The sequence below is a fragment of the Sciurus vulgaris genome (genome assembly GCF_902686455.1).
Source record: "Sciurus vulgaris genome assembly, chromosome: 5".
NCBI classification, from domain to species: domain Eukaryota; kingdom Metazoa; phylum Chordata; class Mammalia; order Rodentia; family Sciuridae; genus Sciurus; species Sciurus vulgaris.
In genome coordinates this window covers 126,741,805-126,758,113 of record NC_136465.1, presented here as the reverse complement: position 1 = coordinate 126,758,113, position 16,309 = coordinate 126,741,805, and the positions used below count along the sequence as shown (strand labels likewise).

The 16,309-nt window shown below is 40.4% G+C and overlaps 1 protein-coding gene across 1 annotated transcript in view; it reads right to left on the bottom strand.

The window, feature by feature from the left end:
• Positions 1–9,594, bottom strand: part of RASSF3 (Ras association domain family member 3) — a 69,757-nt gene extending 60,163 nt beyond the window's left edge. Inside the window, exon 1 of the mRNA XM_079139699.1 lies at positions 9,310–9,594. Coding sequence (XP_078995825.1) covers positions 9,310–9,420 — 111 coding nt within the window. The 5' untranslated portion in view covers positions 9,421–9,594. The remainder of the gene's footprint in view (positions 1–9,309) is intronic.
• Positions 9,595–16,309: the final 6,715 nt, after the last annotated feature.

The following is a 16,309-nucleotide window of genomic DNA, read 5'->3' as shown; positions in this document are numbered from 1 at the left end:
AAGTTTCATGCTCAACATGTTCAGTATTATGTAGTAGTAAAAATTAGAAATACTAAATTATCCAACATTTGGGAATAATCCCTATTAAATAAAATACAATGTAGACATAAAAATGAAAACTGAAATCTTGCAGTAATATCTCATAATTCAACCAGGTGTGGTGGCACAAAATGCCTCATAATTTGGCCAGACATGATGTCTCACTCCTATAATCCCAGATATTCAGAAAGCTAAAGCAGGAGGCTCACAAGTTCAAGGACAGCCTGGGCAACTTAGGGAGGCTCTATCTCACAATAAAAAATAAAAAAGGGCTGGGAATGTATCTCAGTGGTAAAGCACTCCTGGGTTTGATTCCCAGTTTTAAAACAAATCCCATAATTATAGATTAAATAGCAAGATTTAAATTTGTCAGTACAGTGTTTATCAAAAAATTAGAAACAGAATTACCAAATGGCACATATCGATAGCACTTCTGGATACACATCCAAAAGAATCTTAAGTAGGGCCTCTAACTGATATCCGTACAGCTGTGTTCACAGGAGCATTATTCACCATAGCCAAAAGGTAGAAGCAACCCAAGTACTGATAGATGAATGAATGGATAAACAAAAAAATATATATATATGCATACAATGGAGTATTATTTGGTCTTTAAAATGAAGGAAATCCTGACACATGCTATAACACAGATAAACCTTGAATACATTATGCAAACTGAACTAAGTCAATCACAAAAAGATAAATACAGTACTGTATGATTTCGCTTACTTGAACAAACTCAAATGATCTATGCAGACTACTAAACTGCATGTTTCAGTCTGTTTTGCTCACCATTGAATTCCTAGCTCCTAGTCCAGCACATTGTGAATATTCAATAAGCACTTGGAAATAAATGAATTTAGAAAAGGACCCTGAACAATCTTTTATCTATATATATAAAAGATTATATATATATATGAAAGGTTATATATATATATATTTAGTTGTAGGTGGACACCTGTATTTCATTTATTTATTTTTATGTGGTCCTATGGATCGAACCCAGTGCCTCCCATACACTAGGCAAGTGCTCTACCAGAGCCACAATCCCTGCCCCAACCAATTTTTAAAGACACACACATCACGTAACTTCAGGGGAACACTTTGCTGATTATATTCTAACTCTGTTAAATTCAAGATCTTCTAAAAAAATCTATTATTCTAGTTTCTAATACCCAAATTTGTCCCTTTTCCTCCTCTAATAATCTCACTTTGTTTAACATCTGGAAAAAGAACCAAGTGCTGCAATATATAATTAGTAAATTATTCTTAGCTGAATGAATCATGTAGCAGCAGTTAGCAATTACAGTCCATAAAATGCATATTAAGCTTGCTGTTTTAATACTCTATGAAATAATGAGCCCTATTCTCTCTGTAAACTGAAGGCAGAGTTGCATTTAGAATGCCAGTAGGGCAGCTTCATCCTATTAGCTCACATTTTTTTAAAAAAGAAGTTCCCTATACAAAAGTTTCACAACCTCCAAATGCTGTGTGCATGATCCAAGACAGTCCAAGAAGAACCCATTCCCAACAATAAAGAGCAAGTTCCCCCTTCACAAACTGCAATCTTTGTAGCACACTGAAATGGCACCCCATCCACCAATAGCCACCCAGAGATGGAGATTCAAACGTATGGCAAGGACTATTAGCTCTACTTCAGCATGCAGCACTGTCCAGAAGAAATTATAATTCAAACTACCTGTATATTTTAAATGTTCCAGTAAGCATATTAAAAAATAAGCAGGTAAAATTAATCTTATTGAAGTCAATTTGCCCAAAATAATATCATTTAAACATGCAATCAATATTTTTAAATTACTGTGATATACCTTACTTTCTTTCATGGTTAGGTCTTTAAAATCTGATATTTTATACTTACAGCACATCTTAACTTCAACTAGTCACATTTCAAGGGCTCCGGTGAGTACTATATTGGATGGCATGGCTTTAGCATGTTCACTTTTCACTCAGAACAAACTATAATATTTTTACATGTATTTCAAATTTTATTTATTATGGTTTCTGACATCCTTCTTATTGAGCATAGCTCACCTTCTCCATTGAAAAACATTGGCAAGGGCACGTGTTTAGCACATGTGAGGCCCTAGGTTCCTTCCCCAGCACCAGAAAAAACTAAAAATTAACATTGAAACAAAAGTCATTTGACTAGTCACTGATAGTCAAACCAGAACTATGAAGACAAACATTGGAAATAAACCAGATTCAGTTAATTTGTTATTGTTGTGGTTAATTTTGGTTCATATTTTGGTTAATACCAGAGGTTCAATTAACTCTAATTAACTGTTGCATTTTATATCCTTGAAGATGATTGTTTCTGTTGAAAAAGGGCCATCTACTAAATGACTAAATGTGCTACAATATAGCTCAGATGTCAGTCAGTGTCTTACAGGGATACCCCTCAATGTTGACATTTCCATCTAAATGGACATACAGTTTGACAATAAAATAGGTATGTTCCTGTTAAACTATAAAAAAGCTCTAAGTTTCCTTAAATACATTAAAGCAGCAAGTTCTTGAAAGAAGAATCTAAGAGATATTTTGTCTATCTGGAATGTCTTTTAAACGGATTACTAAATGAGACTAGGGACTTGGTTTTGTTCACCACTCTATCCCCAGAGCCTAGTACATAGTAAGGCACTCTAAATATTGTTCACTGAAAAAATGAATGACAAGCCAGGTGTGGTTGCGCAGCCTGTAATCCCAGTGGCTCCAAAGGCTGAGGCAGGAGAGTTCAAAGCCAGCCTCAGCAACAGTGAGGTGCTAAACAACTCAGTGAGACCCTGTCTCTAAAAAAAATACAAAATAGGGCTGGGTAGTGGCTCAGTGGATTGAAGTGGGTTCAATCCCTGGTTAAAAAAAAATGACAAGCTTTCTTAAAATAAGGGGAAAATATATAGTCATATATATTACTAATAATAACTAGCATATATTACTAGAATAACTAATACATATTATTAGTATAACTAGTAATAGAAAATATATAGCTAGTAATTACATATCACCAATATCATTCTATTTTAAATGACTACCACCTGTAAGATATTGTGACGTTTTACAATTTTTTATTTGGAGAGGGGGCATGGGGAATTATGTGCACTTATATATAAAGGAAAACTAACAGACTAATAGTACCAAGTACTGGGACATCCACCCAAAATAAGCAGGCTTACTAGGCATGGTGGTATTCGCCTATAATCACAGGTACTGAGGAGGCTGAGGCAAGAGAATCACAAGTGTAAGGCCAGACTGAGCAACTTAAGGAAACCCTGTCAAAAAATAAAAGGGCTTAGATATAGCTCAGAGGTAGAACCTTCTTGGGTTTAACCCCTAGTACTACAAAAAAAAAAAAAAAAGAGAGAGAGAGAGAGATTTTTATTCATTTTTAGTTGATCCTTTATTTTATGTGCAAAATAAGCATACCAGTCTCCATCTTCATTTTTTAAAAATTATATTATTGCTATGAAGGGAAAGAACAGAGAGCTTTAACAGAGGGGAGGGCATCTACTTTAGATATGTGATTCAGGAAGATTTCTCGGAGGTGACATTTAAGTTGACACAAGAAGGATAATGGAGGGAAGCAACTCCAGGCCAAGGTTCAGAAAGGGGAATAACCTGGATTCTGAAAAGAATTAAGAGAAAACTAACATGCTTATAGTTCTAGTTATATGCTACTATAAAAGCTATTATAAGCCAGGCTTGGTGACATACATCTGCAGTCCCAGCTACGCAGGAGCTGAGGTAGAAGGACTTGAGCCCAGGAATTTGAGGTCAGCCTGGGCAACATAGATAGACACTGTGTCAAAAATAAATATGGGGCTGGGGTTGTGGCTCAGTGGCAGAGCACTTACCTAGCACATGCAAGGCACTGGGTTGATTCTCAGCACTGCATATAGATAGATAGATAGATAGATAGATAGATAGATAGATAGATAGATAGATAGATAGATAGATAGACAGATAGATAGATAGATAAAGGTCCATTGCCAACTAAAATATATACATATTAAAAATAATAATAATAAATAAATAAGAGAGTGAACAATCAGTTGGGTCTTGTGACATAGGTAATGTTTGTTCAGCTGTATCAAAACTTCCTACTACACAATGACAAAGGCACAAACAGACCACATTAGCCCTGATACATCATTCAGAAGCTCCTTTGCCTGCAGCTACCATACACCCTACTGTCTTTTCACCATCCCTTATGAAGAGGGTTGCCATGGGTAGCTAATGACCTTGGGCCAAATTAGGAGTCCAAAGCAAGCCTCAATCTAGGGCCTTTATCAAAGAGCAGTGAGTTATGTTAGGTAGGTGGGGGAAGACAAGCGCTGATGCCCAGGGCTAAGAGCTGGTGATCAGAACACACTAGAAAGCTTTGGGTCAGCCTCATTTTTCTTCTCCCAGAAAGAGAATGTTCACAGCATGACAGGCACTGACTGCCAAAGGAAGTCTGAAAAGAATAACCACATTATTAGATATTTTTAGCCTTGCTTTTCATAAATGTTTTGTGTCAATGCTTTCCAAATAATTCCAAATACTGCAAGTTAGCCGGAAGAAGAAACAGAATAAGGAGTGTATTGGTCACATATGAGGTTATAAGAGATTGGGAACTACTAATTTTCTTTTGAAATTCTGTTAAAGCAATATGCCTTTGTGAGTCCTGCTCATATAAACACAAAATTCCAATGGATTAAGACCATGTAAGAACAGAATAGATCAGACATGCAGGCAAATGTGCAAATCACCTTGCACAGGGCAAAATGGCTGGTAGGAATGTTTACATTCAATAGCCCAGGGATTAAACATTAGTACAACCAGCCAAGCACAGCACCACACAACTCAAGAGGCTGAGGCAGGAGGATCACAAATTCAAAGCCAGTCTCAGCAACTCAGTGAAACCCTTCCTCAAAATAAAAAGGGCCGGGGCTATAGCTGAGTGGCAGAGCACCGCTGGATTCAAACCCCGGTACTAAACACACACACACACACACACACACACACACAAAAGAAATATAACCAAAATACCTTTGATGCTATAAACCTACTATTCTTTGGCCCCAGTGACCTACCTTCAAAACTTACTATTGCCAATTCTCACAATAAGACATAGCCAAATAAAGAGCCACAAAACTACTGAAATGATAATAAGGAGAAAACCCAAAGAGTGAATTTAAGGTTTTTTATGTACCACAGGTATGCCTTATTAAACAATTCCTCAGTATTGCTTTTTACAAAGTGTGGATGGTTCAGAAGACAATTCGAGTTTCTCAATGTGTCTGCACTATTCTGCTTATAAAGCAAAAGCACTACCAAAGGCTCAGGAAGAAAGGTGATCATCTTATTAAACAAGAAATAAGACATGCTCCAACAGATTACACTAATAATTTTGGGCCACCTCTACTCTTTGGATTTCTGAATGTGTCCTATCTTTATAGGTAGCTTGATTTTGTCATAAAATCAGAAAAGGCAAGTCATGAACTACAGAATCATCAACATTTTGGGATCTGCTTGAAACTACAATTAGGTAGATCCCTGGAAACTGGGTCAATCTAAAAAAGGGGATTAAGAACTCTGATGATAATATGTGCAAGACAAAGTTTAATTTTAAAAAAACTCCTAACTTACATACATCCAAATTTGCAAAGGGAAAATTATATTTTAAAAATGTTTGTGCTAAAAGGTAACAAAAAGGAAAGTGAAATTTGAGTCAGAAAACCCAAATTCCAGTCTTCCTTCTAAGTATGGACCCTTAGACAATCACTTAACAATATTTCCTGTTTCCCCGTCCCATTGCCCCTGGTATTGAACCCAGGGACATGTTCCCACTGAGCTACATCCCCAATTCTTTATTATTTTAAGACAAGGTCTTGCTAAGTTGCCCAGGGTGGCCTCAAACTTGCAATCCTCCTGCCTCAGCCTTCTGCATACCAAGTAGATGAGATTACAGATGTGTTGCACCCGCCCTATACAATACCTTCTCTTTCATTAGGTTAATGCTTCAAAGGGTTCTTGGGAGAATCATAAGCTAGAGTACATTTGAAAACAGTAATCCAATTATTTTCAAGCCAGGAAAGCTTTCATTCATTCAACTAGTCTTCACTGAACAACTACTATATGTCAGGTACCAGTTCAAGGCCTGGGGACACAGTTATAATACACAACATTGGAAATGCCACGAAAAGGCATTTTCTTTATATCCTTCAGACAGGTTTTTAATCCTTTTTTTCCCTTTTTTTTTTTCCTTTTTTTTTTTTTAAGAGAATGGTACAGAAAAGAAAATAAGAGGAGCTGGAGTTGTAGCTCAGTGGTAGAACACTTGCCTAGCATGTGTGAGGCACTGGGTTCAATCTTCAGCACCACATATACATAAATAAATTAAGGTTCATCAACAACTAACAAAAATATTTTTTAAAAAGAAAATAGAAAAAAAATGATGACACGTCCATTGTCTTTAAGGATTTTGTTCAGGTTGGAGAAAGAAGTTGGGTTACATTCCTTCTCTTGGCAAAAGAAAGAAAATTCTCATCCTGTCCTTACCATTTCCTCCCCACCATGCATTCACCACAAACATCTGACCTTTTCTAAATATTTTTAAGAGCTTTAGAAACCAAATTTCCCAGCTTTTCCACTAGATGGTCAACAGCATAAAAAATAATCACTACTGGGGCTGGAGCTGCAGCTCAGTGACAGGGCACTTGCCTGGGACATGTGAGGCACTGGGTTCGACCCTCAGCGCCGCATAAAATAACAAATAAAGGCATTCTGTCCATCTACAACTACAAAAAAAATTTTTTTTAAATAAAAATCACTACTATCAATAACAGATATTACAGCAACCTCTTTCCACCTAGAGAAAAACTTCAATACTACACTGTATGTCGGAAGTATTTATCTTATTCTTATAATCATAAGCATAATAAAATGACAACTTATCTGACCCTATAAAAAATATTCCACCAAGAGTGCTTTATATCACTTCCTTATTCACAAATCTTAGCAGGAACTTAAAAGACAGTACTTTCTTTAGATAAAACAAAATGCCCACTAAAATTCAATTTAGGACCCTTTCTCTCCCTGGCAAATAACTTCTGTAACTCAGCACCTTGCATTTATTATGCTAGAAGGGGAAATGCACAGGTAATAGAGCTTCAGAACATATATGCAAGACTTTTCAAGCCAGGAACCAGGCCTTACTGTTCTGACTTTCAACAAAATCCTTCAAAAGACATATTAATGTTAGATTAATTCTAAATGCTCAATAAACAATATTACATGAGCATAATATATATGCTAGGTTACTTACATAAATTAACGCATACAACATAAAACCACCATATGCATATAAAGCTAAAAAGAAATGCTTTTTTCTTGTTAAAGCACCAAAGAATTCTCAATTCCAACCTGGAGATTCTGTCCCTTGTAAAGGAGAATGTCACACACCTGGAGAATCCAAGAGCTGACTAGTTCTCTGGGGATTACTAGCCACCTCTGAAACAGACTTCAATCTAGCCCAAGCAGCCTCCATGTGTCAAATGGCAACAACAACCTAAGTGGAAGGTGAAAAATGCCAAGTGAAGAAGGTAAAGAAAGGACAGACCCAGAAAAGAAAGAGAAAAGCAAAGTTTAAAAAGAAAAAAAAGAAAAAAAAGCACAAGGAAAATCCATTTTTCCTAGGGCTGGGGTTGTGGCTCAGTGGTAGAGCACTGGCCTAGCATATGTAAGGCCCTAGGTTTGATTCTCAGCACCACATAAAAATTAAATAAAGGTATTGTGTCCAACTAAAATAAAAAAAAAAAATTAAATCCTTAAAACAAAAAAATTAACAAGTGTGTGCGATTATTTTTTTAATCCATTTTCCATAACTGATGGAAAGTGAGATGGGGCGGGGGAGACTTCTGACTTCCAAACTCGTGCTATTAGCACATTCTCTACTGAAAATAAAGAGATCACCCTAGTAAATAGTGCTCCCTGGAAAGTCTGAAAAAACCATAAAGACGAAACTGTCACCGGGCACTTCACTCACCATTAACCCTATTAATCTTTGTTACAGAATAAGGACACTTGACTTCAGTCTGGCCCTTCATCATCCCTTCTCCCGGTTTGGTTAAGACGCTGAAAAGACTAGAACTTCCGAATCTTCGAAAGAAACTTGACCTCAGAAAGGGGCTCAATAAACTTAAAAGCAGACCTGGCAAGGGCACCCTGGACAGATTCCCTTCCGCCACCCAAAAACAAAAACAAAACAAAAAATTAAAAATTAAAAAAATACAAAAACCATCACCCGGAACGATTTCTCTTGCTTCGAGTCTCCAGGACTGTCTGAAAGAAACGTCCGAAGCACGTGTTGCTTTCGAAAAGCAACAAGTTTGTTCCATTACAGTCTTCTGTAATCTGATGAGAGCGTGGCCGGATTGGCCCGGCTCCCAAGGGCGGCAGGCCGCGGGTTCAAGCGCCGGGTCTGGAAAGCCTCCCTAAAAAACACTGTCACGACCGGCAAAACTGGCACAAGTTCCCTTCCCATCTTTTCCCAAGCCATGCTTCCCACGGCATGCTTCCTCCAAAAAAGGAAGAAACCGGCCTAAAGCTCAGCTCTCGCCGGCTAGTTTCTATCTAGCGCCGGAGCTTGTTTGCAAAACATTCGGGACTCCCATAAACTTGACTTACAGGAAACGCACAGCCTCCAAGCCCAGCAACCCAGATTTCGTGAGCGCCTACTATTGTCGGGTCCGCGCGGCCCTCGGGTCCCCTCCCCCACCAGCGCGCCCCAAGCAGGGCGAGGGGAGGCAGGGCACCGCGGCCACCCAAGGCCATTACACACTCCCCCACGACACGCTGGGGCCAAGGGCCATTGGGCGTACTAACAAGGAGGGACGGTGGGGAAACTCGACCGTTGACCCGGCAGGGACGCGAAGGGGAGACGCCGGGAATGGCCCGGGGAATTCTCCTGGCTCTCAGAACTGCTCCCCCGCAGCCCGCGGCCCCCAGGCGGAGCCGCAGAGGCCATCTGGCGCGGAAGGCAAGAGCGGCCCTCCGCCTCCCCGCCCTTCCTCCCGCTTCCCTAGCCCAGGGCACCCCACGCCCACAGGCAGAGGTTCAAGCCATGTTCCCGGGACCGAAAAAGGCAAAAGCCACTCTTCGGCCTCCTCCTCCTCCCGGGCGAGCATCCCCGCAGAGACACGTGGAGTTGGGGTCCTGCCTCGCCAGGGCGATGGGGGAAAAGCAGCAGCGCCCGCCGCGCACTCCACTCACTTGCTGGCCGGCGCGGGGCTTGCCCTGGGGCGCTCTCCTGAAGAAGGAGGTCCTGGCGGTGAAGAAGAAGTCCTCGGAGTCCTCCTCCAGGCTGCTGTAGCCGCTGCTCATACTGCTGGTCGCGTCGCGCACGGGCGGCCTCCCCGGGGCGCAGGCGGCCAGGCAGGGGGTGCGGCGCCCGCCCGCCCCGCGAGGTTCCCGGCGCGCGGCCCCAAGCCGCCGGCGGGCCGTTCTGCTGCAGCTGCGGCCGCCGTTCAACCGGCCGTCTGGGCCCCTCCCGCCTGCTCCAGGCGCCGCCCGGCCCCGGTGAGCCGGAGACCCCGCCTCCCGGGCCCCGCCCCGGCCGGGTTGCTGCGAGCGAGCCCCTCCCCGCCGGGCCCGGACGCTCCCCACGGCCGCAGGTGGGGGCGAGAGCGCGCCCCTTGCAGGCGCGCCCCGCAGGCTTACGGAACCGGGAAGCCGGGCTCTAGGGCTGCCCCAGCCCTGCGGTGTTAGGGGTCGCTTCCCCAACCTCCCGGAAATTGCAGATTCCTCCGTGACCGGTCCGCCCGCCCCCCACTACGCTAGCTGCAGTTCTTGAGAGGGCGGGAGCCGAGCAGAGAACTTTTTCCGCCCGGCTCACCCCTTCGCGGGGTCCTGACAGCGGCGGTGGAGGGGTGCCCCAGAGCCGCCGGCTTCCTGCAGCCCGCCGCTCCTGGAGGGTTTGAAGTTTGCAGAGATGAGTGGGAAGGTAGCAGCTAGGTTGAGGTTATTCGAATGAAAACATCCTTTCTGGTCTTTAATTTGAACTTCGATCTTACCCTTTCCCTCCACACCCACACCCCCCCAGCGACAGCTTATTCCCAAGAGAAGATGGCCAAATCGTTATGATTTTAGAAACCATTTGGTGCAAAGGAAGGTGAATTAGTACTTCCATAGTTACAGAACAATCGAGTAGTAATTAAATGTACTTTGTAAATTATTTTCTTCCACAACCAGCCTAGGTCACAAGGCAGAGGTTAAACAGTGAAGGTAAGGCAGTCAGGGAACTCTGTACACCGCCTACAAAAAAATTTAAACTAAATTAAAATTTTTCATTTTTCGAAGATCTCTCCAGTCAAGTTTTTTTCTTCAAGCCACCTGACAGTACCCGTCTTCTGCACCTTGCTATTAGAGGATTGATTTAAATCATAGTAATTTGCTTGCAGAGACCTTGACTGCAAGGAGGTTGTTTTGAAGCTTCAGCCCTGCTATGGTACGCTGGCTTCAACAGAAGTTTTCTTAAAAGGGGGAGAAAAGGGTTAAAAACGGTAAGTTTCACCCGTTATAGCTAAACATTCTTGCCTGATCTCTCCTAATCTTCAAACCAACTCTGTAAAGTAGTTAAACTAACTTATGCCAGTTTTACACCTACAGCAGCAGTTGTACAGGAAGGTAGCAGTAGGTAGGAAGGCTGGAACCATTCTGCCATGTCTTCTACTGCTTCGAAGGTTTTCACATAACCCTTCTGATTTTTCTGCCTGGTCCGTAGTCAGCCATGCTCATTTGTGAACTGGTCAAAGAGAGATGGACCGAGATGACCGGAAGGAGAGAAGAATTGGCTCATCCTTCCACCCTTAAGCAATAAACTTGCAAACCTGCTCTGCCTTTCACATCCAGCTTGCAAAACACTCTTGTTACTCCAAGTGATTCACAACTCCAGAAGAAACAACCCATTTTATAGGTCCTGCATTAAAGGCTTTTCCCAGCCACACAGCTACTGAATGATTAGAAACTCAGCTGATCCCTGTGCGTACCATGCACATTAACCTGATATAAGGCAATAGCACAATTTACTTTATGAAAGATTTTTCTTACTTGACTTCATTTTTCAAATAATATGTCGCATCAACACAGTCCTTTTTAAATACTCCAATTTAAGAGTAATATGTAGGTTAAAGAAGTTAAATAACTTGCTTTATTGTAGATACAAAGGGAGAAATAAGCTTACCCAGAACAAAAGTCTCTGAATTCTTTGAAGAAATTTTCATTTAAAATGTTTTGTGAGCCACCACATAAGCATGATTTTTTGATGTTACTTTCAAGATCCAAAGAACTGACTTTTTTATTTTTGTCAGTACCCATTAGAATCAGTTTTAATAAAAAGGTATGATTAGGGACAGGGGATGAAACACAGTGGTAGAGCTCCCGCCAGCATCAGACACTGGTTGAAGGGCAGAGTATGACTAAATAAGTAAAAGCATTGCATTTAAGCAACAGAAGGCAAAAAAATAAAGGAGGAAGGAAAGAAGAATCGACTTTCTGTTTCCTAAATTCAGCACAATAATATTTCTAAATTTCTGTGATAGAATTTTTAATAAAAGTAAGAGTTTAAAATTTGGCTCCTGAAAATATTTGTAAAAATTCAAAATATCATATGAAGCAACCACACATTTTTAACATTTAAAGTTGAGGGAAAGGGTGGAATAAGTAAAATGTATGCAGTCAAGTTCAGTTTTGAAAGGACTTATTGTCAAACACAGAATTGAATTTGTAAATGGATTCTATCACCATAAATTTCCCAGCAATACAAGCACCGATTGATTTAGATTTATAGCCTAGTAACCTTTTATTTCTGTGCTAAATGGGGAGTATATTTACAACAGTGATTGCATGCAAATATTATAAACACAAATGTTTTGACATCTTAATTATCACACATATTAAACAATTTCCTTTAAATTATTGTAAAAGGGGAGACATTAAAAGTTTGGTAGGTTTTTTTGTTTGTTTTGGGGTACTGGGGATCAAACTCAGGGCCTTGTGCTTGTGAGGCAAGCACTCTACCAGCTGAGCTATCTCCCCAGCCCTGTTTTGGGATTTTTTTTATTGTGAGGCAAGCATTCTACCAGCTGAGCTATCTCCTCATCCCTGTTTTGGGATTTTTTAATCATGTTGAGAATCAAATGCAGGGCCTGGCACATCCTAGGCAAGTGTGCTACCAGTGAGCTATATCCCCAGCTAAAAGTTATAACCCTTCTTGTTCATCAGTTAAACCATCATGAGAAAAAAAATGATTCTATAAATATGATTAACAACCAAAAGCTTAAATCATATTCAGATTCTTTAAGTATTATATAAGTGCTCAGTGGTAGAGCACTTGCTTACCACGTACGTGTGAGGCAGTGGGTTCCATCCTCAGCATCACATAAAAATAAACAAAACAAAGGTATGTCCATCTACAACTTAGAAAAATGTTAAAAAGAAACACAAATTATAAACATAGAAAAAAACATTAGTAACGGAGAAAAATATAAAACCCAGTAGTGGTACACACCTGTAATATCAGCTACTTGAAGGCTGAGGTGTGAGAATGGTGAGTTTGAAGACAGCCTGACCAAATTGAGATTCCATCTCAATTTTTTTTAACAAAGTACATATGAATAAACAAATCTATATACACATATATAAATAACTCATCAATAATTTATGTATTAAAACATTCACTCAGTCAACAAATATTTATTGCACTTATGCTGCCAGACACTGATCTCAGTGCAAAGGATATATCACTGAACAAAACAGCAAAATTCTTGTTCTAATGGAGGGAGGCAGGCGAAGAACAAAGGAATTGTATAGTATGTTAGGAGGTATAACTTTAATAGAAACCATGAAGAAAAGATGAATGTTTTACACAGACTGAACACTAAAGGTCTCACAGAGAAGGTCAGTTCAAGAAGAGAGGGAGGGAGCTGGTCATTTCTTATTTTTAGGAAATGCATTTCAGGCAGAGAAAACAGCAAGTGTAAAAGTCCTGAGGCAGAAATGTGCTTTGACATATTCAAATAAAAGCAAGGAAGCCCTGTTTCTTAAGTGGGCAAGTGGAAGGAATAGTAGGAATTTTTAAAGATAACAAAGACAATGCCTTGAAAGTAATATTATAGACTTTGCTTTGGGTTCTTATTCTGAGATGAAAAAATCACTGGACATGTGTGTGTGTGTGTGTGTGTGTGCACGCTTGAACCTAAGGCCTCTCACATGCTAAGCAAGTGCTGTATCACTGAGCCATGTCCACATTCCCGATTCACCTTTTATTTTATTTATTTATGTATGTGTTTATTTGTTTATCCATACTGGGATTTAAACCCAGGTGTGCTCTACCACTGAGCAACATCCCCAACCTTTGTTTGTTTGTTTGAATGAGGATCTCACTAAGTTGTCCAGCTTGGGCTTGAACTTATCATCCTCCTGCCTCAACCTCCCAAGCAGCTGGGATTACAGGTGTGCACACCACACTGGGCCTGACTCACCTTTGTAAAGGACCCCTTTAATTTTCAAGCAGAGAATAAAGTCTTAAAACTCAGGAAAACTCAAACACATAAAACAAGGTTCATTTTTCACTCACAAGGAGATTAGCATATTTTTGTAAAGCAGATCATGAAACAATGAGCATAATAGAATCATATTTGTCTAACTATGATTATAAGTAATATTCTTTGTTTCTTTTTTCTTTTTTTCTTTCAGTACTGGGGATTTAGCCCTGGGGTGCTTTGTCATTGAGTTATATCCCCTGCTCATTTGTTTTATTTTGAGACAAGTGCTCCCTAAATTGCTGAGGCTGGTTTTGAACTTGTGATCCTCGTGCTTCAGTCTCCCCAGGAGCTGAGATTATAGACATGTGCCACTGTACCCAGTGTAGGTCATATTCTTAACATGACTAGAAACTAAGTTAAATTCTCAGGGAGACTGATCATCAAGGTCACAATAACAGACAACTATTATCTTCATATGTGGGCAACATGGAAAAAGCATGACCCTCTGGGTCAGGCAGACCTGCCATTTGAATGATAACGCTGTTGCTCTTGTGTGGCCTGTAGGGATTTAATAGTCCTTTGTAACTCAGGTTCATCATCAGCAAAACCGAAATAATCATGTCTTCATTTTACTCTTTTGGGCTTATTGTAAGGATTAAGTGAAAGAAATCATGTAAGGCCCTTGGCAAAGAATAGGGCCAAGCAAATATTAGTCTTTCTTATCCCAAATATTAGACCTTGGTGCTCACTCAACATCCATTACCCATTTCTTCTTTGTTAATTAAATAAAGACTTTAGTTCAAGAATCTTCTCCTTGGTAAGAGTCCCAATTCCAGCTCAGGGGCAAGGCCTGACATTGTTCCCAGTTGGTTGTGGAGGTGGTGGTCACATTTCCTAGTATTGGGGTGACTTTAGGTATAGGCAGGTCTCACATAACCAACCTGGGAGACACTGAGATAGGAAGGAAAGTCTGCTGAATGGCTTTTGAGAAAAGTTTTCTCACCTTGAAAAAAGACCTCCAAAACAACAACAACAACAAAACAAAACCACTCATCTCTTCTTTCCTTCTCTTCAGGACTTTGCCTGCTAAATGTGGCACCTGGGGATTCTGCAGCTATATTGTGGATGAAACTGATACCCTGACATTAGCAAAGATGATAGATTCAGGGAGCGTTCATGGGTCTTTGAATTTACCAACTTTGAAGCTCCCCTGATTAGGACTTCTTGTTATGTGAAACAATATATTTTGCTAGTTGGGCATGGTGGCACATGCCTATAGTCCCAGCTATTCAAGAGAAAGAAGGGAGATAACTTGAGCCCAATAGTTTGAGGCCAGCCGGAGCACCATAGCAATACCCCATGTCAAAAATAAAGACAGGAAAGGAAGGAAAAAGGGGAGGGGAAAGGAAAGGAAGGGAGAAGAGAAAGAAAGGAAGGGAGGGAGGAAGGAGTGCTAAAATTTCTCTCAAAAATTCTATGATGTGGGGCTGGGGAGATCCCCAGCACCACTAAAAAAAAAAAAAAAAAAAAATTCTATGATGCTCAAACTCAAAGATAATGGAAGCCTGTTGCTTCAGAGCAACAGGGTAGAAGATAGACTTTAGGGTAGGCACTGTGGGTATGCCTGTAATCCCAGCAACTCTGGAGGCTAAGGCAGGAGGATCACAAGTTCAAGGCCATCCTCAGAAATTCAACAAGACCCTGTCATAAAGTAAAAATAAAATGGACTAGGGAAAGCACCCCTCAGTTTAATCCCCAGTGTCAATTTATTTTTTTTTTTAAAGAAGGTAGGAACAAATGTTCTCTCTGATATATGGATGCTAACACACGATGGATGGTGGGGAGCTTAGAAATAGACATTCATTGGATTAGACAAAGGGGAATGAAGGGAAGGGATGGAAATAGGAAAGACACTAGAATGAATGGGACATAACTTTCCTATGTTCATACATGAATACACAACCAGTGAAACTCCACATCATGTAAAACCAGAAGAATGGGAAGTTATACTCCATGTATGTATGATATGTCAAAATATATTCTATTGTTGAGTATAACTAAAAATATTTTTTTTTTATTTTTTTAAAAAAGAAGATAGGCACTAGGGTAACTGCACTGATAGTTTCTCTTCTGTTTGGTCACTTTCTCTGGCTTTGACTACTACCATAGTAACTTCCATTTTGTTCATGACAATGACAAAAATAAACAATATATTTGAAAGATATTATATTCAGTGGCTAAGTATGGGCCTTAGAAGTCAGACTGACTGTGTTCAAAAGTGGGCTGAGATGGTGTGACCCATGGTAAGTTATCTAACCTGACTAAACCTATGTCTAGGACATAGGGGAATGATATTACTTGCCTTGTAGGATTCCTGTGGGAATTAAATAAAATGAAGCATGTAAAGCATTGTGCCCGACGCATAATAAAAGTTCAATTAAAGCTAGACAAGATGATTACACAGAGGAGAAGCATTTCCGTGTTTGTTTGGGCATGTCGTCAGTGCCCAAGAAAGTCATATGCTCTTTGTGAACCTGGAGATGCAGGTTCATGGGACAAGAGGAAGGAGGAAAACAAACGATCTTTTCTGTCACTAGATTTGCCAATCCAACATCCTTTGGACCTACCAGAATGTGCTGAAATATTTCATGCCAGGGACACTACGTGGTGCAAGTATTCTCAAATGAACCCCACAGTTTTGGGGTGCCTATGTCCCAGTAGATTTCATT